Source organism: Manis javanica, chromosome 4, assembly GCF_040802235.1.
Source record: "Manis javanica isolate MJ-LG chromosome 4, MJ_LKY, whole genome shotgun sequence".
NCBI classification, from domain to species: domain Eukaryota; kingdom Metazoa; phylum Chordata; class Mammalia; order Pholidota; family Manidae; genus Manis; species Manis javanica.
The window spans coordinates 39,824,158-39,851,495 of NC_133159.1; the positions used below are offsets into that span (position 1 = coordinate 39,824,158).

Sequence of the window (27,338 nt, forward strand, 5' to 3'; positions counted from 1 at the left end):
GAAAGGGTCTTTGAAGAAATAATTGCTGAAAACTTCCCCAAACTGGGGGACGAAATAATCGAACAGACCATGGAATTATACAGAACCCCCAACAGAAAGGATCCAAGGAGGACAACACCAAGACACATAATAATTAAAATGGCAAGGATCAAGGACAAGGAAAGAGTTTTAAAGGCAGCTAGAGAGAAAAAGGTCACCTATAAAGGAAAACCAATCAGGCTAACATCAGACTTCTCAACAGAAACCCTACAGGCCAGAAGAGAATGGCATGATATACTTAATGCAATGAAACAGAAGGGCCTTGAACCAAGGATACTGTATCCAGCACGACTATCATTTAAATATGATGGTGGGATCAAACAATTCCCAGACAAGCAAAAGCTGAGGGAATTTGCTTCCCACAAACCACCTCTACAGGGCATCCTACAGGGACTGCTCTAGATGGGAGCACCCCTAAAAAGAGCACAGAACAAAACTCACAACATATGAAGAATGGAGGAGGAGGAATAAGAAGGGAGAGAAGAAAAGACTCTCCAGACAGTGTATATAACAGCTCAATAAGCGAGCTAAGTTAGGCAGTAAGATACTAAAGAAGCTAACCTTGAACCTTTGGTAACCACGAATCTAAAGCCTGCAATGGCAATAAGTACATATCTTTCAATAGTCACCCTAAATGTAAATGGACTTAATGCACCAATCAAAAGACATAGAGTAATAGAATGGATAAAAAAGCATCTATATGCTGCTTACAAGAAACTCACCTTAAACCCAAAGATAAGCATAGACTAAAAGTCAAGGGATGGAAAAACATATTTCAGGCAAACAACAGTGAGAAGAAAGCAGGGGTTGCAGTACTAATATCAGACAAAATAGACTTCAAAACAAAGAAAGTAACAAGAGATAAAGAAGGCCACTACATAATGATAAAGGGCTCAGTCCAACAAGAGGATATAACCATTCTAAATATATATGCACCCAATACAGGAGCACCAGCATATGTGAAGCAAATACTAACAGAACTAAAGAGGGAAATAGACTGCAATGCATTCATTGTAGGAGACTTCAACACACCACTCACCCCAAAGGATAGATCCACCGGGCAGAAAATAAGTAAAGACACACAGGCACTGAACAACACACTAGAACAGATGGACCTAATAGACATCTATAGAACTTTACATCCAAAAGCAACAGGATATACATTCTTCTCAAGTGCACATGGAACATTCTCCAGAATAGACCACATACTAGCTCACAAAAAGAGCCTCAGTAAATTCCACAATATTGAAATTCTACCAACCAATTTTTCAGACCACAAAGGTATGAAAGTAGAAATAAATTCTACAAAGAAAACAAAAAGGCTCACAAACACATGGAGGCTTAACAACATGCTACTAAATAATCAATGGATCAATGAACAAATCAAAATAGAGATCAAGGAATATATGGAAACAAATGACAACAACAACACTAAGCCCCAACTTCTGCGGGATGCAGCGAAAGCAGTCTTAAGAGGAAAGTATATAGCAATCCAGGCACACTTGAAGAAGGAAGAACAATCCCAAATGAATAGTCTAACATCACAACTATTAAAACTGGAAAAAGAAGAACAAATGAGGCCTAAAGTCAGCAGAAGGAGGGACATAATAAAGATCAGAGAAGAAATAAACAAAATTGAGAAGAATAAAACAATAGCAAAAATCAACAAAACCAAGAGCTGGTTCTTTGAGAAAATAAACAAAATAGATAAGCCTCTAGCCCAACTTATTAAGAGAAAAAGAGAGTCAACACAAATCAACATAATCAGAAATGAGAATGGAAAAATCACGACAGACTCCACAGAAATACAAAGAATTATTAAAGACTACTATGAAAACCTATATGCCAACAAGCTGGAAAACCTAGAAGAAATGGACAACTTCCTAGAAAAATACAACCTCCCAAGACTGACCAAGGAAGAAACACAAAAGTTAAACAAACCAATTACAAGCAAAGAAATTGAAACAGTAATCAAAAAACTACCCAAGAACAAAACCCCGGGGCCGGACGGATTTACCTCGGAATTTTATCAGACACACAGAGAAGACATAATACCCATTCTCCTTAAAGTGTTCCACAAAATAGAAGAAGAGGGAATACTCCCAAACTCATTCTATGAAGCCAACATCACCCTAATACCAAAACCAGGAAAAGACCCCACCAAAAAAGAAAATTACAGACCAATATCCCTGATGAATGTAGATGCAAAAATACTCAATAAAATATTAGCAAACAGAATTCAACAGTATATCAAAAGGATCATACACCATGACCAAGTGGGGTTCATCCCAGGGATGCAAGGATGGTACAACATTCGAAAATCCATCAACATCATCCACCACATCAACAAAAAGAAAGACAAAAACCACATGATCATCTCCATAGATGCTGAAAAAGCATTTGACAAAATTCAACATCCATTCATGATAAAAACTCTCAGCAAAATGGGAATAGAGGGCAAGTACCTCAACATAATAAAGGCCATATATGATAAACCCACAGCCAGCATTATACTGAACAGCGAGAAGCTGAAAGCATTTCCACTGAGATCGGGAACCAGACAGGGATGCCCACTCTCCCCACTGTTATTTAACATAGTACTGGAGGTCCTAGCCACGGCAATCAGACAAAACAAAGAAATACAAGGAATCCAGATTGGTAAAGAAGAAGTTAAACTGTCACTATTTGCAGATGATATGATACTGTACATAAAAAACCCTAAAGACTCCACTCCAAAACTACTAGAACTGATATCGGAATACAGCAAAGTTGCAGGATACAAAATCAACACACAGAAATCTGTAGCTTTCCTATACACTAACAACGAATCAATAGAAAGAGAAATCAGGAAAACAATTCCATTCACCATTGCATCAAAAAGAATAAAATACCTAGGAATAAACCTAACCAAGGAAGTGAAAGACTTATACTCTGAAAACTACAAGTCACTCTTAAGAGAAATTAAAGGGGACACTAATAAATGGAAACTCATCCCATGCTCATGGCTAGGAAGAATTAATATCGTCAAAATGGCCATCCTGCCGAAAGCAATATACAAATTTGATGCAATCCCTCTCAAATTACCAGCAACATTCTTCAATGAATTGGAACAAATAATTCAAAAATTCATATGGAAACACCAAAGACCCCGAATAGCCAAAGCAATCCTGAAAAAGAAGAATAAAGTAGGGGGGATCTCACTCCCCAACTTCAAGCTCTACTACAAAGCCATAGTAATCAAGACAATTTGGTACTGGCACAAGAACAGAGCCACAGACCAGTGGAACAGATTAGAGACCCCAGAAATTAACCCAAACATATATGGTCAATTAATATTTGATAAAGGAGCCATGGACATACAATGGCAAAATGACAGTCTCTTCAACAGATGGTGCTGGCAAAACTGGACAGCTACATGTAGGAGAATGAAACTGGACCATTGTCTAACCCCATATACAAAGGTAAACTCAAAATGGATCAAAGACCTGAATGTAAGTCACGAAACCATTAAACTCTTGGAAAAAAACATAGGCAAAAACCTCTTAGACATAAACATGAGTGATCTCTTCTTGAACATATCTCCCCGGGCAAGGAAAACAACAGCAAAAATGAGCAAGTGGGACTACATTAAGCTGAAAAGCTTCTGTACAGCGAAAGACACCATCAATAGAACAAAAAGGAACCCTACAGTATGGGAGAATATATTTGAAAATGACAGATCTGATAAAGGCTTGACGTCCAGAATATATAAAGAGCTCACACGCCTCAACAAACAAAAAACAAATAACCCAATTAAAAAATGGGCAGAGGAACTGAACAGACAGTTCTCCAAAAAAGAAATACAGATGGCCAAGAGACACATGAAAAGATGCTCCACATCGCTAATTATCAGAGAAATGCAAATTAAAACTACAATGAGGTATCACCTCACACCAGTAAGGATAGCTGCCATCCAAAAGACAAACAACAAAAAATGTTGGCGAGGCTGTGGAGAAAGGGGAACCCTCCTACACTGCTGGTGGGAATGTAAATTAGTTCAACCATTGTGGAAAGCAGTATGGAGGTGCATCAAAATGCTCAAAACAGACCTACCATTTGACCCAGGAATTCCACTCCTAGGAATTTACCCTAAGAACGCAGCAATCAAGTTTGAGAAAGACAGATGCACTCCTATGTTTATCGCAGCACTATTCACAATAGCCAAGAATTGGAAGCAACCTAAATGTCCATCTGTAGATGAATGGATAAAGAAGATGTGGTACATATACACAATGGAATACTACTCAGTCATAAGAAGTGGAAAAATCCAACCATTTGCAGCAACATGGATGGAGCTGGAGAGTATTATGCTCAGTGAAATAAGCCAAGCGGAGAAAGAGAAATACCAAATGATTTCACTCATCTGAGGAGTATAGGAACAAAGGAAAAACTGAAGGAACAAAACAGCAGCAGAATTACAGAACCCAAAAATGGACTAACAGGTACCAAAGGGAAAGGAACTGGGGAGGATGGGTGGGCAGGGAGGGATAAGGGGGGGGAAGAAGAAGGAGGGTATTAAGATTAGCATGCATGGGGGGGAGGGAGAAAGGGGAGGGTGGGCTGCACAACACAGAGAGGACAAGTAGTGACTCTACCACATTTTGCTAAGCTGATGGACAGTAACCGTAATGTGGTTGTTAGGGGGGACCTGATATAGGGGAGAGCATAGTAAACATAGTATTCTTCAGGTAAGTGTAGATTAAAAATTTAAAAAAAAAAAAGAAAGAAAGAAAGAAAAGGGGGATTACTCCTTAACAGGATAAAACTATTGGTAAATCAAAGATCAACGCATGCTTTAAATATCCTTAATGTTGATCACTTAAAGGGTGTCAGATGATCAGCTATGGAGGTACTCTTTTCTGATAATATTCCTTTCTCTTAATTAAAAAAAAAAAAAAAAAAAAAAGCAGTTACTGTGTGCTGACCTCCAATGAGTTCTGCACAGTGGTATAGAGGGCATGTCAAAGTGTGGGCAAAGGGTCTGTTTGTTTCTAGGCAGAAGATCAAGGCCTAGCTTGGATACCCAGAAAATGAACTAAGATACGATATGAGGAGGAGCTTCCGGCATCAGCACTCTCTGGAGGACTTGTGCCGGGGGATGATCATCAAAAAGCCTCCACAGGGATCCGGACGATGCTGCGGTTGTGGCTGCATCCAGCCCACCGTCTCCTGGACTTGCCATAAGAAGGAGGAGGGAGATGTCTAGGCTGGCATGTGCATACAGTGAGACAACGAATTTGACCGGATCTGTACTGTTGGAACTCAAGCAGGAGTTGGGAGGGGTGCAAGTTGTAGCACTCCAAAATCTCATGACTATAGACTATCTATGGTTAAAAGAACATACGGGATGTGAAGAGATCCCAGAAATGGGCTGCTTTAATTTGTCTGATTGTTCAAGTACAGTTGGACAATATCCATCATATCATAGATAAATTTTCACAAATGCCTAGGGTGCCTAAATGGTTTTCTTGGCTTCACTGGAGATGGATGGTAATTATAGATTTGCTTTGTTTATGTCACCGTATTCCTATTATGTTAATATGTGTGTGCAAATTAGTTAGTAGTTTAAAACCTATACATACTTAAGGTACTCTACAAGAAGATATGTCAAAGAAATAATCAATCCTCCCATGTTTCCTTCATATGCTACATCTATAGCTTTTCTTCTTCCTTCCTAATTACAACCCTTAAATAGAATTCGTGCCTCATATCGAATTTACCGAGTATCATAATTCCTCCAGGTGGTAAAGATACCTCGAGACAAGTGCTGGGCATAGAAGCCACAGGGCATAAATCTGCAAAGAAGTAAAAAGCTAACCTTTGCAAACAATATGGCTTCTCTCTCACTTACCAACTTTACATTTCCCTGTATGGCCCCGGAAGATGACTGGTTAGCCAGAGACGGGTAAGATTCCTCAAGGGAGGAACAACCTAAGACAGGCACAGTCGCAGGGGGGCCATCAGGTGAGAATTTGGGGATCAACAGAGGTGAGGCTCAGAACCTCACCCCCCCTGCTTTGAGAGAAATCTTCTGCATCCGTGGATGTCTTGCTGCCCTTGTCTAGCCTGGATTAATACTTAGTCCATAGGCACACACCTGATCATCTGATCATCTACATTTGCCCTCTTACAGCACTAAACTATGTTTTCTACCTTTATCTTGCATCTATCTACCACTTCAGCATTTTATTAAAAATAAAAATAATAATAGGAGAAATGTGGGATCAACATATAAATCAAGTACAAAAATCAAATGAATATTCATATTTGACCTGATTGTTTATAGGTCATAATGCATGATCAAAACCGAAAGTTTTTGTGATGAATGCCCTTGTACTGTTCACCATGTAAGAATTTATTCACTATGTAAGAATTCGTTCACCATGTAAGAACTTGTTCGTTATGCTTCAGAAGATTGGAGACTGACGAGAATTAGGCTTGAGATGGATTAATGATTGTACATTGAGCGTTGACCCTCCTATACTGAATTTTATTATTGTTAACAACCATTTGATCAATAAATATGAGAGATGCCCTCTCAAAAAAAAAAAAAAAATTTGGTGGAAGACACATTCAGACCATAGCATCTACAAAATAAAACTTTCAATTTATTTAGAGAATATAAATTGTCATTGAGTCTATAAAATGGAATGACCAGGATGTGACAGTGACAAATGTCTGAAAGGCACCTGTTACTCATATAAAAACCTATTAGTGCCAAGATTTCAAATATTCCTCTCCTTCTTGAGATGGCACCTCAAAAACCTTTTTTTTGGTTTATTTACATCTTTTTATTAAGGTATTATTGATATACACTCTTATGAAAGTTTGCACATGAAAAAACAATGTGGTTACTACATTTACCCATATTACCAAGTCCCCACCCATACCCCATTGCAGTCACCGTCTCAAAAACCTTTCATAATAATTTACAAAGATTCAACTGTGTTATATTTTGCATAATGGTAAACATAAAGTCAGCGATCAGTGGTATTGTCCAATATTCCATGTAAGTAGAGAAACCCCATCAGGACAATAACTCAGTTTTCTTCACTGCAGTATCCTCACTGCCTAGCACAGTGCTTGTAACAAAGCAAGTACTTAAACTGGATAAATAAAATTACAGAATCACAGAAGATGATGAGTTTATTCCCTGATGGACATGAAACTCCGTTAGCAGTTAGGCTTTTAATTTTTTAATAAGCAATATAAACTGTTTTCTAAGTTGAAGGGACAATGGGATATGTTTATTGGCGAATGGGTAAGAAATAAATGAAATAAACAAACCCCCCCCCCAAAAATATATATGCACTCAACACAGGAGCACCAGCATATGTGAAACAAATACTAACAGAACTAAAGGAGGAAACTGACTGCAATGCATTCATTTTAGGAGACTTCAACACACCATTCACTCCAAAGGACAGATCCACCAGACAGAAAATAAGTAAGGACACAGAGGCACTGAACAACACACTAGAACAGATGGACGTAATAGATATCTATAGAACTCTACACCTAAAAGCAACAGGATACACATTCTTCTCAAGTGCACATGGAACATTCTCCAGAATAGACCATATACTGAGCCACAAAAAAAGCCTCAGTAAATTAAAAAAGATTGAAATCCTACCAACCAACTTTTCAGACCACAAAGGTATAAAACTAGAAATAAATTGTACCAATAAAACAAAAAGGCTCACAAACACATGGAGGCTTAACAACATGCTTTTAAGTAGTCAATGGATCAACAACCAAATTAAAATGGAGATCCAGCAACATATGGAAATAAATGACAACAAGAACACAAAGCCCCAACTTCTGTGGGACACAGCAAAAGCAGTCTTAAGAGGAAAGTATACAGCAATCCAGGCATATGTAAAGAAGGAAGAACAAACCCAAATGAATAGTCTAATGTCACAGTTAACAAAATCGGAAAAAGAAGAACAAATGAGGCCTAAATTTAGCAGAAGGAGGGACATAATAAAGATCAGAGAAGAAATAAACAAAATTGAGAAGAATAAAACAATAGAAAAAAATCAATGAAACCAAGAGCTGGTTCTTTGAGAAAATAAACAAAATAGATAAGCCTCTAGCCAGACTTATTAAGAGAAAAAGAGAATCAACACACATCAAGAGTATCAGAAATGAGAAAGGAAACATCACAACGGACCCAACAGAAATACAAAGAATTATTAGAGACTACTATGAAAACCTATATGCTAAGAAGCTGGAAAACCTAGAAGAAATGGACAACTTCCTAGAAAAATAGAACCTTCCAAGACTGACCAAGGAAGAAACACAAAATCTAAACAAACCAATTACCATTAAAGAAATTGAAGCGTTAATCAAAAATCTACCCAAGAACAAAACCCCTGGGCCAGACGGATTTACCTCGGAATTTTATCAGACATACAGAGAAGATATAATACCCATTCTTCTTAAAGTTTTCCAAAAAATAGAAGAGGAGGGAATACTCCCAAACTCATTTTATGAAGCCAACATCACCCTAATACCAAAACCAGGCAAAGACCCCACCAAAAAACAAAATTACAGACCAACATCCCTGATGAACATAGATGCAAAAATACTCAATAAAATATTAGCAAACCAAATTCAAAAATAAATCAAAAGGATCATACACCACGACCATGTGGGATTCATCCCAGGGATGCAAGGATGGTACAACATTCGAAAATCCGTCAACATCATCCACCACATCAACAAAAAGAAAGACAAAAACCACATGATCACCTCCATATATGCTGAAAAAGCATTCAACAAAATTCAACATTCATTCATGATAAAAACTCTCAGCAAAATGGGTATAGAGGGCAAGTACCTCAACATAATAAAGGCCATATATGATAAACCCACAGCCAACATCATACTGAACAGCGAGAAGCTGAAAGTTTTTCTTCTGAGATCAGGAACAAGACAGGGATGCCCACTCTCCCCACTGTTATTTAACATAGTACTGGAGGTCCTAGCCACGGCAATTAGACAAAACAAAGAAATACAAGGAATCCAGATTGGTAAAGAAGAAGTTAAACTGTCACTATTTGCAGATGATATGAAAGTGTACATAAAAAACCCTAAAGACTCCACTCCAAAACTACTAGCACTGATACCAGAATACAGCAAAGTTGCAGGATACAATATTAACACAAAGAAATCTGTGGCTTTCCTATACATTAACAATGAACCAATAGAAAGAGAAATCAGGAAAACACTCCATTCACAATTGCATCAAAAAGAATTAATACCTAGGAATAATACCTAGGGATCTCACTCCCCAACTTCAACCTCTACTACAAAGCCATAGTAATCAAGACAATTTGGTACTGGCACAAGAACAGAGCCACAGATCAGTGGAACAGATTAGAGACTCCAGACATTAAACCAAACATATATGGTCAATTAATATTCGATAAAGGAGCCATGGACATACAATGGGGAAATGACAGTCTCTTCAACAGATGGTGCTGGCAGGACTGGACAGCTACATGTAAGAGAATGAAACTGGATCACTGTCTAACCCCATACACAAAAGTAAATTTGAAATGGATCAAAGAGCTGAATGTAAGTCATGAAACCATAAAACTCTTAGAAAAAAACATAGGCAAAAATCTCTTGGATGAAAACATTAGTGACTTCTTCATGAATATATCTCCCTGGGCAAGGAAAACAAAAGCAAAAATGAACAAGTGGGACTATATCAAGCTGAAAAGCTTCTGTACAGCAAGGGACACCATCAATAAAACAAAAAGGTACCCTACAGTATGGGAGAATATTTTCATAAATGACAGATCTGATAAAGGCTTGACATCCAAAATATATAAAGAGCTCATGCACGTCAACAAACAAAAAGCAAATAATCCAATTAAAAAATGGGCAGGGGAGCTGAACAGACAGTTCTCCAAAGAAGAAATTCAGATGGCCAACAGACACATGAAAAGATGCTCCACATCGCTAGTTATCAGAGAAATGCAAATTAAAACCACAATGAGATATCACCTCACACCAGTAAGGATGGCCACCATCCAAAAGACAAACAACAACAAATGTTGGCGAGGTTGTGGAGAAAGGGGAACCCTCCTACACTGCTGGTGGGAATGTAAATTATTTCAATCATTGTGGAAAGCAATATGGAGGTTCCTCAAAATGCTCAAAATAGACTTACCATTTGACCCAGGAATTCCACTTCTAGGAATTTACCCTAAGGATGCAGCACTCCAGTTTGGAAAAGGACAGATGCACCCCTATGTTTATCACAGCACTATTTACAATAGCCAAGGAATGGAAGCAACCTAAATGTCCATCGGTAGATGAATGGATAAAGAAGATGTGGTACATATACACAATGGAATATTATTCAGCCATAAGAAGAACGCAAATCCTACCATTTGCAACAACATGGATGGAGCTAGAGGGTATTATGCTCAGTGAAATAAGCCAAGTGGAGAAAAACAAATACCAAATGATTTCACTCATCTGGGGAGTATAAGAACAAAAGAAAAACTGAAGGAACAAAACAGCAGCAGAATCACAGAACCCAAGAATGGACTAACAGTTACCAAAGGTAAAGAGACTGGGCAGAATGGGAGGGTACTGAGGGATAAGGGCAGGGAAGAAGAAAGGGGGTATTTTGATTAGCATATATAATGTGGGGGTGGGGGAAAGGGGAGGGCTTTGCAACACAGAGAAGACAAGTAGTGATTCTACGACATCTTACTATGCTGATGAACAGCGACTGTAATGGGGTTTGTTGGGGGGACTTCGGGTAGGGAAGAGCCTAGTAAACATAAACATAAATAAATAAATAAATAAATAAAATAAAATGTGTGCAGAGATAAGTAAACATAGTAGGCCTGATGGCTATGTTTTTGAAAGGCTTGCTTACAAGGTTGGCCCTTGGCTGATCTTTGGGAACTTGGGTTTTGGGATGGTTCCCACATTTCCAAATCCGAAAGAGTGGCTACGTCTGCACTGTTTGTTAAAAAAACATAGTTTATGCTGAACATCTGCTTTATTTCTCTGGAATTTTGGTATGTGCTCAGCAGAGGGTACGTACATGATCAGTTCTCAATAAAAATCCTTGGTACTGGGTCCCTAATAATTAGCTTCCTTGCTTGACAACATTTCACATGTATTCTCTCAAATGATTGCTGGAGCTCATCCTGCATGACTGCTGGGAGAGGACCCTTGAAAGCTCATGCCTGGTTTCTCCTGTATTCTGCCCCATGTGTCTTTTCTTTTTGTTGATTTTGCTTTGTTTCCTTTTGCTGTAATAAATCATAGCTGTGAATATGACTATATTTTGAGTCGTATGAGTTGGTGGGGAATTGTCAAACCTTGGTGTGGTTTTGGGGACTCCTCCCACAGCTGGTGTCAGAAGTGGGATTCAAAAGAACAACCTGAGTTATCAAAATGTGGTGAAAGCATTGTTTGGGAAAAGAAAGGATGAAGGGCAGGAAATGATGAACCTCTGGTGTCTGAGTGGATACGAAGTCATCCTTTCATATATAAAAACAGAACTGCTGTTTGTTATGAGGTGAAAGTTACCTATGGAATTTAAAAATGATAGATCAAATTCCAGGACAGCTGGTTTGATGGGTCCCTCACTACTTTTGGTTGTAGTTGCTAAAGTGAAGGGGAAAAGGTGCAGCCTTGCAATGCTTTTGATTTTTGTTCTTTCAGGTGGCAAGAGAAAGGGTCACAAAATTCCCAAAGGTGAACTTAGGATGGGCCAAAAATGTTAAAAGTTTGCTTTCTCCTTCAAGTGGGAGGAAAAAAGAGTTAAATCAGTTCCCAGGGCTGGAGCACAATTTTAGATAAACCAGAAAGGAAAAAAGGGTGAGAAATGCTCTAGCCATTTCTTCAGCTTAGCTGTTTTCACCTTTCCTTCCTACACTCCTTTCATTTCCCTTGCATTCAAGCAGGGATCTTTCCCAGAAACTTCAATATTAACCCTGTAAGTGCTAAACTTACTGCTAGGTGTTTGAGGAAGTTTGCAATGAAAAAAAAAGGGAAATTAAAATACAGTAACAGTTTTGTGCTTTGTGGCTGTTGCATCTGGATATATGGTAGAAACTGATATAAAACATTATAAGCTTCTAATTTCAAAAATGCTAGAGCAATAATCCCAACCAGAGAAAGCTGAAAATAAAAAGTGTTAGTAGAACACAATTTTCTTGCTTTTTCCTGCAGTTGAGTGGATTAGAGTTTAAACTGTTTGAGTAACAGAAACAGAACAAGTCTCCAGAAATAATAATTTTTGCTTATTTAAGCCTATGGAAAAAGAGAGACATCATGGGTAAGAGAGCCAATCTGCAGTTAGAGATAAAAATTGGGAGTTTTAAAAAGCAGTTTTTAGTTTGCTAATGAGCTCTTATAAAATCAGATCCCTGGTTTTTAGAGAGTGATGATTTTCCATTATGATGTACATATTTTTGAGTGGATAAATTTGCACAATACCAAAAGGGCTTAGAAAAGCCTTGACTCTCGAACTTAGAACACAGCTGTCTGGCCCTTCAGCATCTTGGCTTTGCTGCTGCTGAAGAAAAGCTAGTGGCTTCTTTTGAATCCTATATCCACAGACCCTAATTGTCTGGACCTGACTCTAAACTAAAACCTGTTATTGTCTGCTATGAGCTGCCTCAGCATCAGAATGTGCTGGGTTGAACTGAAAGCAAGAGTAGGCTCAATGAACAGGACTTTGACTCTGGGGCTGTTGCAGACTTAGGATACCTCTCTGTGGGGCCTGGACCTGTGAAAACATCATGATGTCTGCATTGTCTGGGTTACATACAAATGCCCACAGGAATGGGTTTGGTTTTTGATGGGACCATTTAAAATCAAGCTGCTGATTGACTTGTATTTGATACAGAGACTGATTGTTCCTAACTTAGGTTTCCTGCGAAAAGCTGCAAGTTGGGGGAAGGCACATCACAAGGAATATGACCCCTTTCCCCACTCCTGATGGACTGGACTCTTGACTTCCTTTGGGGAATGTCTCATGGCTGTTGACTTTATTTGAATTTCCAGATTAGTTACAGTTTGTAGCAATAGATTAATAGCTTGACTCAACTTCTCTCACTTTTCTCCTGATACACACACCTTAGAAGGACAGTTTAATTATTAAATGCCACTATTCTCAAAAAGGGATTGATTTTTTTTTCTAAGCTCCCCATTGGATAAATGAACAGGATGAAAGGAGTGGGAGGTTATATAAATTCATTTTGAAAACATTTATAATTCAGGATTTTGCCCTGACCAATTCCTAAATATGATGTGTCTTTCTGGTTAAGTTGTATAAACATGATCTTCTTTAAAAATCTTTTGTGCTTCTTGCATATACAATCCTTCCAGAGGAAAGGTCAAGATGAGAGTAGGTAATAACTTAAAAAAAACAAAACAAAACAGTAAAATCATGATTACTAAGTGGGACACACTGATTTTGTAACAAAAAGAGAAAACAACAAAACTGGCACTTGGGGAGGTACAAGGGAGGGAGGAAGGCATTAAAAAATCTTTGCTTTTCAAAACTGTTCCTGGAAATTCTTCCTTCTTCCTGAAGGAAAACTTCCCATGTTGCCTTTTCAAGCTGCTGCGAGCACTCTGAATTCAAACTGATTGCTGAGTCTATAATCACACATGACAGTGGTGACTATGAGACAGCAGGAGGTGGCCCAGCACATACACTTCCAGGCAGAACATGTTCAGATATCTACACTTGTGAGGCTGATGAACTGGTATCATGAACAAGCAAAACTGTTTGAGACTAACTGCCTTAGGCAGTCCCTCTGAAACCAAGGGCTGAACCAAACATTTTAGATTGACTGAGAACTCAAGGATGGGAGGTACCACAAAGGGCCTGACTAAAAATATGTCCTGCTTGGCGTGCTCTAACAAACATAAACTGTTTCTAGGGTAACACGGGTGCTCTGGAAGTGGATCCACCCACTTTTGGGAGGCTCAGACCCAACTCATCTTGAAACTAAGCAAAAAATTATACCAACACATTTCAGTGAAAACCTCTCTGGTGTTTAGTCACATTTCCATGCAATCCCAACTAAGAGGATTCTGCTTCGTGGAAACAGCAATGTGGAGGGAGGAGGAGGATATGCTTCCTTCAAGGGAAGTATGACCGAAAGTGAGATGGTGTGGTTTCACCTTATACATAGTGCCCTGCCCACAGACATTTCCAGTGGGTGAACTGTGTTATTCCTTCCCAATATAAGGTGGGAGCATCTTAAAGCATCACATGTACCAACCATGTGTTGTGTCCTTGCCCTCAATTCAACCTTACTCAATTCTACAACCACCTCATATGTGGCTATTATTATCTGCCTTTTACAGGTGTGAAGAAAACAGTTTAGAGAGGTTATGTGACTCACCCAAGGTCCACCTGACAACTGATTCTTGATATATATCAGGCTGACTCCCAATGCTCAGAACACATTTTTTCTGTACCATTTCCTGTGGTAAATGGTGGACTTTATTCAAAAGAAGGGTCTGTTATAATACAAGTGACAAAGTAAGGTCTCCCTCATATCAAGAATGAAGAATGTGTCTAAAACTTGTTTTTTGAAGGCTACAGACAGGTCAAAAGCAGAGACTGGCTGGAGATGGATCAAAGAAACTCAGCATTACAAAATCAAGCAGCATGGCCCTTTGCCGTTTACCAAGTGTTTTCATTATCACTTTTGATCTTATCACAACAGATCTGTGAGGACACATGACATTATCCTCACTTGAAAGATGAAGTAACTGAAATATAGAAAAGAGAAATGATATATTCAGTGTAGCTCAGTAAATAGATGGAAGTGCCACTGTTAGAACAAAGATGTCTCTGAGTCCAAGCACAGAGGGAACAGAAGAAGCTAGGCAACCATTTACCAAAATACTTAGTCCAGCTGTTAGTTACATACAAGGGTCTTTTTAATTGTCCCCTCCTTTTGTGTATTTTTTTCAATCTCCTTTTAAATACCATAACATCCCTTGACTATTCCTCTGGCTTCATCTTTCCCCATGTCAATTTATCTTTCCAGCTGCCAATTAAATAAAACAGAAAGAATCAGCACCTTCATATTTAATTTCCACTTTCCACCTATGTGACCTTGGTCACACTTAACTTAGAGTCAAAACACTTAACTTATAGTTTCAGTTTCTGTATTTGTAAAATGGAAGTAATATTTGCCTGGTATAATAGATTTTGGACATAGCTGCTTGACAAATAGTGGGAATTCAACAATGTTAGGCACCATTACTATTAGCTCACAGGTTGTTTATTTATTGGCTTCATTCATTTAACAGATATTTACTGAGCATTGATTAGGTTCTAGGTTGTGTTCTAGATGCCAGGCACTGAACAAGTAAAGTTCCTGCTTTCAAAAGGCTTTCATTCTAGTAGGGGGTAAACAATAAACAATAAACAAGTATCTATTATGTCAGCTGGTGACCAGTTCAGTGGAGAAAAATAAAGCAGGGTAAGAGGCAAAGGGATTGCCAGCCTAGCAGGTGGGGAAGGTGGGGGCAGAGAGAGGAGGGAAGTAAGACTGTTATTTTATGTGGGTTGGTCAGAAAAGGCCTCAGTAAAAGGCAATATTTGAGCACACACCTGAAAGAAGTAAAGGCATGAGCAATATGGATTTTTAGAGGAAGAAAATTTAAGTGCAAGGCCCTGAAGTGGGAAATGTTTTGTTTCACAAATAGCAAGGATGCCAAGGTGACTTTTAAAGATTGAGTGAAGTCTGAGAAATGCCAGGGAGTCACACCAGGGAGGGCCTTTCATACACTCTGAACTAGATAAGGAGACAATACAGGGTTTTGAGAAGAAAAGTGATATGATCTGCCTTATATTAAACAAAAAATCACTCTGGCAGTTTTTAGTAAAAGTGACTGAAGACAGGGGTATGGTGCATGTGTGGAGGCAGAACAGCCAGCTAGGACAACATTATAATAATCTGGACAAGAGATTATAGTAGCTTGGACAAGGATTTAGTTGTGCAGACAGTGAGAAGTAGATTCTAGATATATTTTGAAGGTAAAATCAATAGAATTGGCTTATAAATCAGATGAAAAATGAGAGAGAGTAGTCAAGGGTGACTTCAAGGTTTCTGGTCTGAACAAAAAGAATGAAGCTGCCATTTAATGAAATGAGGAAGATTATGAGAGGAGCAGGTCTGGGGGAGGGTGGGAATCAGAGTTTCACTTTTGACTATATTTAATTTGAGATGCCAATTAGACATAAAGTGTAGATGTTGAGTAGGCAGTGGTATGTATAAATGTCTGAAGTTCAGTAGAGAGCCTGGGCTGGAGATAATACACTTTGGAGTTCTAACTGTATATGTGATATTTAAAGCCACACAATTGAATTTAATCACCCAGATAATGAGAAGAGAAAGGAGAGAGCAGAGGACTGACATTTACTGAGCACCTACTAAGTGTCAGGCAATATGAATTTGTAAATTGTAGGGTAATCTATGGGTGATTATTCAAACTATATCATGATAACCATGTCATTTCCTTGCTCAAAAAATTTACATGGACTAAAGCCAACCTTCTTTGACTGGCATTCTAGGATTTACACAATCTCCCTTCAGCCTTTTCTCAGAACTTTACTATACAAACCCTGTATTTCAAGCAGTCTGGTCTATACTCCACCGACTAGCCATGCCTTGCAATCTCCAACATCAACTTCTTTTCTCAAGCTGCCTTGGTTGCAGGAGAATGTTCTCCCCTTATCAGCCCACCAAAAATCCCATCCATCTCAAAGTTTTGTTCACTCGGTTTTATTCATTTACAAAGCCTTTTTTGGTCACCAAGGCCAGCAAGGATTCTGTCTCTTTTTGTCTGACTGTCCTTAGGAGCCACTGCATGAACTGCACTATGAGGATTATTTGTATGAGAGGCCAGGGTATTCTCAAAGGCAAGGACCATGCCTTGTTCCTTAGCACAGTGGCTGGCAAAGTAAATTTTGTCAGATAAACAGTGTCATTTACATCCATGCAGACTTTACTTATATCTGGCTGTGACTTAGTAATAGGAAAACTACAAAAAAGAAAATATGAAGACATCAGAGATGATAAAATCTTTACAAATGTATAAAACTGAGCTTCATTTACACATTGAAAGTATGTTTCTAGGTGATAGGCTACCTTACTACTTTATTACTTACGTGGCTCAGGAAGCATTAGGTTTGTATCTTGTTCTGATATTCAATGTATAAGTCACTGTTAAGGCATAGGCCTCTTCATCTCATTACTTAAAAACAATTAAAACTTACAATTTAGAAAATAATACATTCCTTAAGCAAAATAATATGGAGAAATATAAACCATGCTTGTTAGAGTATTTTTTCCCTTAAATTTGATAGCTGTTATGCCAGATTAGAGTTTCATATATAGACCTATTTAAGAAGCAGCTATATTATTCTTTTAAATCTTTTGCTATTTAGTTTCTTTTGTTGTAAATATTATGTGAACAGTTTACCAAATGACTTTGACTTAGAAACTTAAGAGTCCTGTAGCCAAAATACTCCAGGAGCATTTTTCCTTATAATATCACTTTTGAAAATACAATGCAGTGGAGAGGCCAGGGCTGCAGCCCTGAGTGGTCATGAACAGAATGTATGCTCTCAAGCAGGTCATTGCATCAGGCACTCTATTTGTTGAATGGCATTAATACCAACTCAATGGTGTGAGATTGTGAAGGATTTTATACGATTTGGTAAGAAGTTTGGATTTTTTTCTGTAGGACATTAGAACTGGAGGCTTTTAAGCAGAAGAGAGATAAGATATCATCAAACCTATGTTTCAGAAAAATAACTTGAGAGTCAATGGCGGAGAGTTGGGGTAGGCAAGATTGGAGTTAAAGAGATGAGTTAAGAAGCCAAAGGGCTATGAAGACTTGGGCAGTGGTATGGGGGGAAGGAGAGGAAAAAAAACAAATCTGAGAAGAGTTTAGAGACAAGATTGATACTGTGACCAACTAGATATCAGTTGTATTCTATTCCACTGTCATAGCTCTTTTTCTCTGAATCTTGATTATTTAGGGATACCAGAAAGTCTCGAGTAATTAGATATATAAAATACCTGAAGAGAATGGAAGAAGCTCAGCAATAGTAACTTTAACATGTATTTCACTGATTAGATGCTTCATCTGGCTTTATCCTGAAAACAAAGCTTTTAAAATACAGGCAGTTCAATGGCATTAAGCATTAAAGATTTCCCTTCTGGTTCTTTTCTTTCATTTTTAAAAAATCAAACAGTCTAACTAATATAAATTGAAAATCAATCCCACTGCAATATTAGAGGCATTAACATGTGAAAGTTGTTGAAGCAAAGACCATTACATGTCAAAGTTGTTGAAGTAAAGGACATTTTTAAATACTGGTGCTTGGAGCTGCAATTTATTCCATTTATGAGGTGGTCTCCAATGTTGATTTTCTAGTTCTACTGTCCTATGGCTCTGATTTTAAAATGGAGCTTTATAATCTACTAACAGATTTTCAAAGGAGCCAATAATCTTAAAAAGCAATGGCCATAAGAAAATTTGGCTTTTAGTGTTGGCTCCACTATTATAACTGACCATATGGCTTAAGTAAAGTATATAATTTTATGGTGCTTTGATTCTCCCATCTGTAAAATGACAGCACTGGCCTTGATTATCTCTGAGATCCTCTTCAAGTATGAGATATTATGATTCCAATGATCTATTCTTTTGTCTGGTTTAGAGCACCTGGATATTTTTAATGCAAATATCCATCACTACTCCAGAGAAGGAATTCATGGCTATTATGCTTTCTTTAGCTGTAAGCCTTTTCAATCTTCTCTGCCTCTTTGCACTTAGGATAATTATGGCAGATACTGTTTATTTTGTGGTAGGGATGCAGTACTTTATATTCACTCATTTAACTCTTACCACAACTCTCTGAGCTACATGTTACTATTTCTCCCATAAAGAAATAAATGTTCAGCAGGGACAAGTAAGCTGCCCAATCATACAGTGGGTATATAATGGAGTGGGATTTGGGTACAGGTCTAACCACAATCAAAACTCTTACTTTTAGCTATATTATTCTGTTTCTACTCACCTGACATTTCTCTGTGCAAGGCTCAGGTCAAATGCATTTTCTTTACATTGTCTTCCCTTAAGTACAGGCTTAAACCACCTACCTTTCCAACTACAAATATAATTTGTAATGCAATTTGCTTTAGATGTGTGTTTTCACTAGAATGTGAACTCTTCAAGGTCAGTAACAAATTCTTTTATTTCTGTATCATTATCATCTGGTATTGAGGCTGGCAAAGTGGTTGCTCAGCAAATGGTTTACTATATGAAAGAACAAATACATGAATGAAATGCAAATCAAACTACTTCTATTTCCTTATGGTAGCAAATAGAATATCCCTATTTTATCAATAAAGTCAAACATTATCCAGCAGTAGCTCCTGGATAAGGACTTAAGTTCTATAAGAGTAAAATCTATATCACTGTTTTCAGTATTGTGTTTGAATGCTGAGTTTAGTGCTTAGCATGGTGCTTAGTGTAATAAAAGTGGATGAGTTATAGAGGAGGGAATCTGTACACCTTAAATTTGGAAGGCTTTCCTCCCAGTTCATTTAAACCGTTGCTGAGTGCCTACTCTGTGAAAAGCCCTGCTAGAAGCTGGTTTATACTCACATCCCTGTTCCTTCAGTTATCAGAGGGAGATACAAAAATACTGTTACATTTATGGAGGAAAAAAAACATAGAAAGCTGGGGGAAAATATACATTCATTACATTGTTTTAGAATATAAAATGTCTGATACTACACTTTTGAATGCATGTTTGTCTGTTTTGGGTGTTAACATCTATAGATCTGGAGGAAGAAACGTTCTTTAGGCAAGAACAGGGGCTGTGTGATTACATAAGTGACAAGGTACACAGGCCATCTGTCCTGAAGATAATCTACCATTCCCACTGTCCTTTCTAATACTCTCCAGTCAGTTTACAAATAGAAAGACCTCACTTTCCAGATGCAGGTGGAGCTTCTCTGAGTGATGTGGATACAAGTAGGCAAGAAAAGGGAAAAAGAGGAGGCAGGAGGTTAAAGAGTTGTGGGATAAAAAAAATAAAGGGGAAAAAGAAAAGAAGGGGGAAAGGAAAAAAAGGATAAAATAGGATTAGAAAAAAGGAAAGGGTTGGGGAAAGGAGGAGGAGAGGAAAGGGAAGAGGAAAGTTGGGGAGATATTGACAACTCCACACTGAGTGTCACTGGACCACTGTATGTCCAGAGAGGAACTGGGTGCTGGCAGGGGCCCCTTACTCTGATTCCCAGGCAGGGGCAGCAGTACCGGAGTCAGAGCCGTTCCTCAGCTTTCACAACTCAACTGCCTTACAACCAGCTACCTCACAATGCCCAAGTAAGACCAATGGGCCACTGATGTTCACATGCCTCTAACAAATCCAAGAGTAGAGTTTTAATGATCAAAGCTCTGGAAGTGAATAGTACTTTTTCTCTTGGTAACTGTTACTAGCAAAATGGAAAACAAAATAACAATAACAACAAAAATAACAATGTTCCTAGCATCTCAACAATCAGCTCTGGGGAAGGCCTGGTCTGCTGTTCTTTTGGTCTTCTCAGTGTTCAGTTCAGTGATATACCCACCAGACATTTAGTAAATAGTTGGACAGCTGGGAAATCTTAACATGAAGTATTGCTTTGATTGGGGGGTGGGGTGGGCACAGAAGAAAGTTTAACAGGTCCTTTGGTGAGAAACCAGTCTCTGCTTTGTGGAGAAAAGGCTGAAGACACAGTAAGACTCCTAGAGTTAAGTCTTATGTTATTTGTTATTAAAGAGGTGAGGTATTAAGATGTGCTTTTTAACAGTCTTTAGTTTGGTTGTAATTTAAGATGACTTTTACAAATTAGATCCTAATCCTTGCAGACACAGATGGCTGTTACAGAATAGCCTTGCAAAAACACTAGTCATTCTACTTGAAAGAGAATTCAGAGAAGGGTGAAGGGCCATTAACTCTCTACCCCTAGTTCTAGGAGGTCTAACAAGTCCTGGGTGGGCCTAGGGCATAGTTATTCATTTGGAACAGCCTCTCTAGTTCACTCTAGAATCAGAGATTTAGGATCGGACCTCAGGTCATTAACATTCAACTACATAACAGAAAGCTTGTGTGTGGGTATCATGGTGGGAACTTCAGGAGAGAGAGACATGAACATGATTATGTACAGTTTCTGTAACTAATTATAGAACAAAAGGACAAATGTTATGAGAGGAAATGTATGAGCTGCAGTGGGTCCATAGATGAGGCAGAGAGAGCCAGTATACAAAAGCAGAGGCAAGAGAGTCTCTTGTGTATATATTGAATAGTGAGCAATCCGTATCTCCTCGTGATGGAAATAAGTAATGAGAAGCAGAATTTAAGAAGGGAAAGTTAGGTAGGGACCAGATTGTGAAGAGTTTCTAAAAACATTCTAAGAGGTCTGTACTTCTCCTAGAGCAGCAGAGAGCTACCAACAAGTTTTTAAACAAGAAAGGGAATGATCAGAGTGGGGGTTTTAGAAAAAGCACTCCATGGCAGTAATTTCAGGTTGACTAAGGACCATAAAATGGACCTGTGATGGATACTGGGAAGCTCTTGATTTCTCCTATGGACACAAACCTCTAGTTAGACTTTTTTCTCTGTGGAATTAGGCCAAACTTGGTCTGAATTGGCCTCAGGATGGGGATGGAGGTAAAAATGCGGTCAGGTGTGAAAGGGACACTGGGAGAAGAGACTGTTAACTAGAATGAATAGTGTTCCTCTACAGTGTACAACAAAGGGTGAATGAGTGAGATCTAAATCGGGAGTAAATTTTCTCTAAGACTGAGTGACTGATCCTCCATTTAGGGCTAATCCCTACTGACACTTAACACAGCCTGCACTGAAAAGGCTGAATGCCTGGTTAGTAGAGCTTAAAGCAGGCAGGTAGCAAGTCCAAGAACACTCTCTGCATTCCACTTCACAGTTCCCCTGCTTACTTACAGCAGCTTTCCACAGTCCACATTTTTACCCTGTGGGAGGAGGTCATTAATACTGATTACAAAACCTGGCTTCTTTTAAGAGATTGTTCCTATCCCCCACCCCCAGTAATCAAGTTTAAAATTTAAAAGAAAATAAAGTTTAATTTTAAAAGGTAGTTAGGTCCTTAAACTCCATCTCTTCCAGTACTTTCATTTCACAATTGAGGTCCGGAAGGGGAGTGATTTAAAATAAAACCAAGGTTCCGGATGTTAAAAGTTCTCATCAGAAGAAAAAAAAAAGTGCAGTTACATACAGTGACAGAAGTTAGACTTATTGTGATCATTTTGCAATGCACACAAATATTGAATCATTATATTGTATACCTGAAACTAAAATAAAGTTTTATGTCAATTATACCACAATTAAAAAACAAAATCCAAGGGTTCAGAGGGACTAATTTAGCTCCTAAGTTTTGTATGTTCTCCAAGGTGAGATGTTCATCATAGAACATAAATGAAAACTAGGCTGATCTTGAACCCCTGGATAGTGGCTCTTTCCTAAATGTTCACCTGGAGTTCAACTTTGGTATCTGAATTTAAGGTAGTTCCTTACCTAGCTATGTGGTTTACAGAGGATATACATGCATGAGTTCCCTTGCCCATGTTTGTATGTATTATATATGACTAAAAAGGAAGGGCTTAGAATAGCAGGCAGGGCTAGTGAGGGAGGAAACAGTGGCCAGCACCTGGGGTTCATTCTAGTTTCCCTGGCTTAGACATAAATTGTAGAACCCTTATCTCATCTAGGTGATTTGTGCCTGAATGTTGGAACTAAATATACACCACTGGTTTCTGTTTCTATCCTGCAAATTCACAGCCAATGAACAATGAACTAAAATGAACTTTAACCAAATTCTTGGTTTCAGTGTATTAGATGAATTCTAGATTACTATAGGTAACAATGGAATAACAGAATATTAAGAGTTACTATGTATCCTAGAGGTAAGCTAGTCCAAACCCTATTCCATATAAAATAGGAGCACCAGGAATGAATCCTTCTCTTTAGATCCATTATTGCTGAAAAAGGATTATTCAGTAGTGGTTGGTTATCTCCAATATACAAAAATCACTATCTCATAACACAAGGTATTCCTTTCTTAGAAAATGCTTTCTTACTTGGCCAAATTTGCCTCCTGTAACTTGCAACTCATTGGTCTCAGTCTGTCCTTAAAGCCTGGTAAAGTCAGATCCCTCTTTTTTCATGGAAGGCCTTGAAGTAGCTGAAGACAAAAATCATGTCTCCCATGGCCTTTTTTTCTCTAGAGGAAATGTTCCTCAAATGATAGGATTTCCAGTAACCTCATGTTCTTATCAGTCCTACTTTACACACGCTCCTGTTTGTCAGGCGTCAACATGGACTATCAGCATGGAGTCTGAGGACTTTTTCAGGGGTAGTTTATCTTAGTACAGAGTTGAAGAGGACCATCAAGTTATTCTCTTGTTGGGATTATACCTCTAAAAATGCAGCTAGCTTTTTGTTGGCAGCCACAACATATTACTAATACATATTCAGGTTACTTCAACCATAACCTCTGCTAGCATCGCCCTTCTGTCCCAAATTTGAGCAACTGGTTTTCTAAACCTAATGCAGGAATCTATCTCTATGTATTTCTATAAAATCTTTTCAGGTTCATTTTTGTCTATTGTTTTAGCATTTTAAGGTTTTCTTGAATCTTATTTTCTATAATCCATAAATCCAATAAACTTCATTTAAGTTGCAATAAGCATGGTGAAGAATAAAGGATTACAGACCCTCTTGGTTTCCTCTAGGAAGAGGGCAGGCTCTTAGCACTTTCTGGATACTACTATATAATGTGCAATGAATCTACCTAACTATAGATTTACATCTCTCTACTTTGTCCCAGACTATGATGAAAGACTATCAAATACCCTGATGAAAACACTGATACACAGCGACTATAGGTTACCCTCCCTGACTTCCATGCTAATAAGAACTATCAAATCACAAAATATTCTTGATATAGCATGCCTTGTTCTTAGTGAACCTATAATCATTGATCATGATCCAACTGTTAAGCTGTTAAACACACAGTTCTCAGACCTACTCTGAGGTACACAGAAATGAGATCTGAGGAAAGCCTGTGTGAAAGCTGGAATAGAGGAAATAACCAGGAAGAAAGAAAGACTTGGTACCTAATTTCTTACCTAATTCCTAATGGGCACATGTCTGCTGGCCTGCGAAGACATACCTTCTTTAAAGGTTAAGGAGAGAATGGTATGTAGAACAAAGAAGAACTGTTTAGTGTGTGGCCTTGTTTGGACTTTTCTTGGACTACCTTTGCCAGCCCTAATGATGGGATATCTCCCACTGGACATACTTCCCGAGATAGGTGTGGGAACTTACGTCTCTCCTGGGAAAGGTACTCAGTAACTTGAACTCGTCCCATGGAAATCCTTTGGAAGCTACAAAATCAAAGACAATCTGGAGCTTATTGCTGGCCAGGAAACGCCGCTCGAGGAATTCGCCACTGGGGGTCCGGATCCGCAGTTTGCTCACAGGTTCAGCATTTTCTTCCTTTGGCTCTGGAGGCAGGGCCTGCTCCAAGGAGAGCCGGATGGCCTAAGGAGGGCAAAAACTAGGTGTTAAACTGTGTGATGAATGGGACTGTGAGGAGTGATTAGAAAAAGGCTGCTGCTATCTAGAAACTCATCAAAAAGTTATTGCCCATTTATTAACCAAGCCTGCTGCTTGAACAATAGAATCATGTTTTTCACTTTTTTAATATTAGTCCAATAGGCAACTAGTTAAAATAAATCCCACCTTGTTGGCACATATTATTAAATTGATAGATAACTACACAAAAATTTAATTTGCTATCTTTTTAATTTACTTTTTATTGCAATATAGTTGGTTTATAATATTATATTGGTTTTAACTACACAACACAGTGACTCAAGTTACATTATTGAATCCTCACCCCAACTGATGCAGTTACTATCTGTCAACACAGAAAGATGTCACAGAACCACTGACTATATTTTCCATGCTGTATTGCCATCCCCAAGACCAACTTCTTTCATGACTGAAATTTTGTGCTTCTTTATCCTTATCACCCACATCACCCACGCCAACCCCTCCCTCATGGTAAACACCAATCACTTCTCTGTGAGTGTCTATGAGTCTACTGCTGTTTTGTTCCTTGTTTTATTTTGGTTTTAGATTCCATATATAAGTGAAATAATATGGCATTATGATTATGATCTTTCTCCATCTGCCTTACTTGTTTTTTTACTGAAGGGCTCAGGTATTTGTGATTGAGGAAATAGGTATCAAATATTCAGTTGTTTCCTTTCTAAGGTACAAATTAAGGCTATTAGAAGCATTTACAAAAGATACACATATATACACACACATGAATATATATATATGTATATATATTTGAAAAACATACATTTCCCAAGTTGAAATGCCTTAAGAGTTTATAGAATACTGGATAATAAAGTAACATCAAAATGGAATAGAAAGATTCTGTTTGAGGTGATAAAAATTTAAAAATTTTGGGAATAGTGCTAATGGTTGCACAACATTGTGAATGTAATGCCACTGAATTGTACATTTTGAAATGGCTAAAAAGGCAGGCTTCTGCTATATGTATATTTTACTACAATAAAAGTATTGAGTGGATATAACTTAAAATATCAGGTTTACTGGAGGCAGGAGTCCACAGTTCTAATTTCAGCCTTGCTACTAACTTGCTGTGGGATTTGGCTAACTTCAGATTGCTGGACCTAGAGATGGCCCAAACCCTTCATTGTACAGGTAAGAATACTGACTCCAACAGGTGGAGTTAACTGTTAGGAGATCTCATGGCTAGAGCTGGGCTCAAACCCAGACTTCTTAGTTCTCGACTCACAGTATTATGTTGTTTCACATTCATGTTACTCTACTGAGGGAGGGATAGAAGATTGCTGATGTTGGAATCTATGACAGAAAATTTTTTAAATATTTTAGTTTCTAGCATTCTGGGTGGCTCCTTAGATAAGTAAGCCTCATATTAGCATGCTTAGCTTCACAGTTATATTCTATTCCTGGTACTTTTACATTCCATGTTCCCAATCTGTCATCAATAGAAAAACAAATATTGCCTCCAATTAATCTACAACTTTGTAATTAAGTAATCTGAATGAAAGAAACTGGAATTTATGTTTCCTAAAACCTCAACAGCAATTTTCAAAATTGGTGTCATGCTTTCACCTGGTGGAAAAACATACAGTATATTAAAACAACTCTTGGGTCAAAGGGGAAATAAAAATAGAATATCTAGAAAACAATGACCATTGAAATCCTTTGTGGTGGAATCTATGGGATTCACCTAAAGCAGTGCTCAAAGGAAATTCATAGCCTTAAAATTTTTATATCATTCAAAAGTGAAGAATAAAAGTAAGTTAATTAAGAATTAGACCAAAAAAGCTAGTGAAAGACCCCTAATAAAACAAATGGAAAGAAAGTCAAGAAAATAATCAAGTTAAAAGCATAAAATAATGTTAGGAAAAAACACATAATTAGTTTACCAATAAATAAGGTAGCTCTTTGGAGAGAATCAATACACTTATATAAATAAAAAGAAATACATAAAAATGGTAACTACAGAGGGTAGAGGAAACAGGACAGAATAAGTGACAGTGTTTTCTGAATATGTCTTTTTATATTTTTTACTTCTGATTATGTAACTATTATCTGATAAAAATTTGTTTATAATAACCAACAGAAAAACAATTTGCTCAGACACCAGTAAGTATAAGACATTAATTCGTGTCATTCAGACACAGACAACTATAAAGCCTCACAGCAAAGTAAGCCATCTACAGATGAAAAGGCAACCTACTGAATGGATTTATTTTCAAGTGATATATCCAATAAGGGGCCAGTATCCAAAATATATAAACTCATACAAGTCAACACCAAAAGACCCCAAATAATCCAAATAAAAAATGGGCAGAGGACCTTAACAACCATTTTTCCAAAGAAGACAAATAGATGGTCAGTAGATACATGAAAAGATACTGAACATCACTAATCATCAGGGAAATGCAGATAAAAACCATAATGAGATACTACCTCACACCAGTCAGAATGACTAGTATCAAAAAGACAAGAAGGATGTCTTTTTGCTGAAGATGCATAGAAAAGGGAACCCTCACACACACTTTTGGTACGAATATATAATGGT

The 27,338-nt window shown here is 38.0% G+C and overlaps 1 protein-coding gene across 2 annotated transcripts in view; it reads right to left on the minus strand.

Moving 5' to 3' along the window:
* FAF1 (Fas associated factor 1) overlaps positions 1 to 27,338 on the minus strand; it is a 566,821-nt gene that overhangs the window by 24,556 nt on the left and 514,927 nt on the right. For both annotated transcript variants that reach the window (XM_073233907.1, XM_037021905.2), the window contains exon 18: positions 24,512 to 24,727. In XM_073233907.1, coding sequence (XP_073090008.1) covers positions 24,512 to 24,727 — 216 coding nt within the window. The remainder of the gene's footprint in view (positions 1 to 24,511; positions 24,728 to 27,338) is intronic.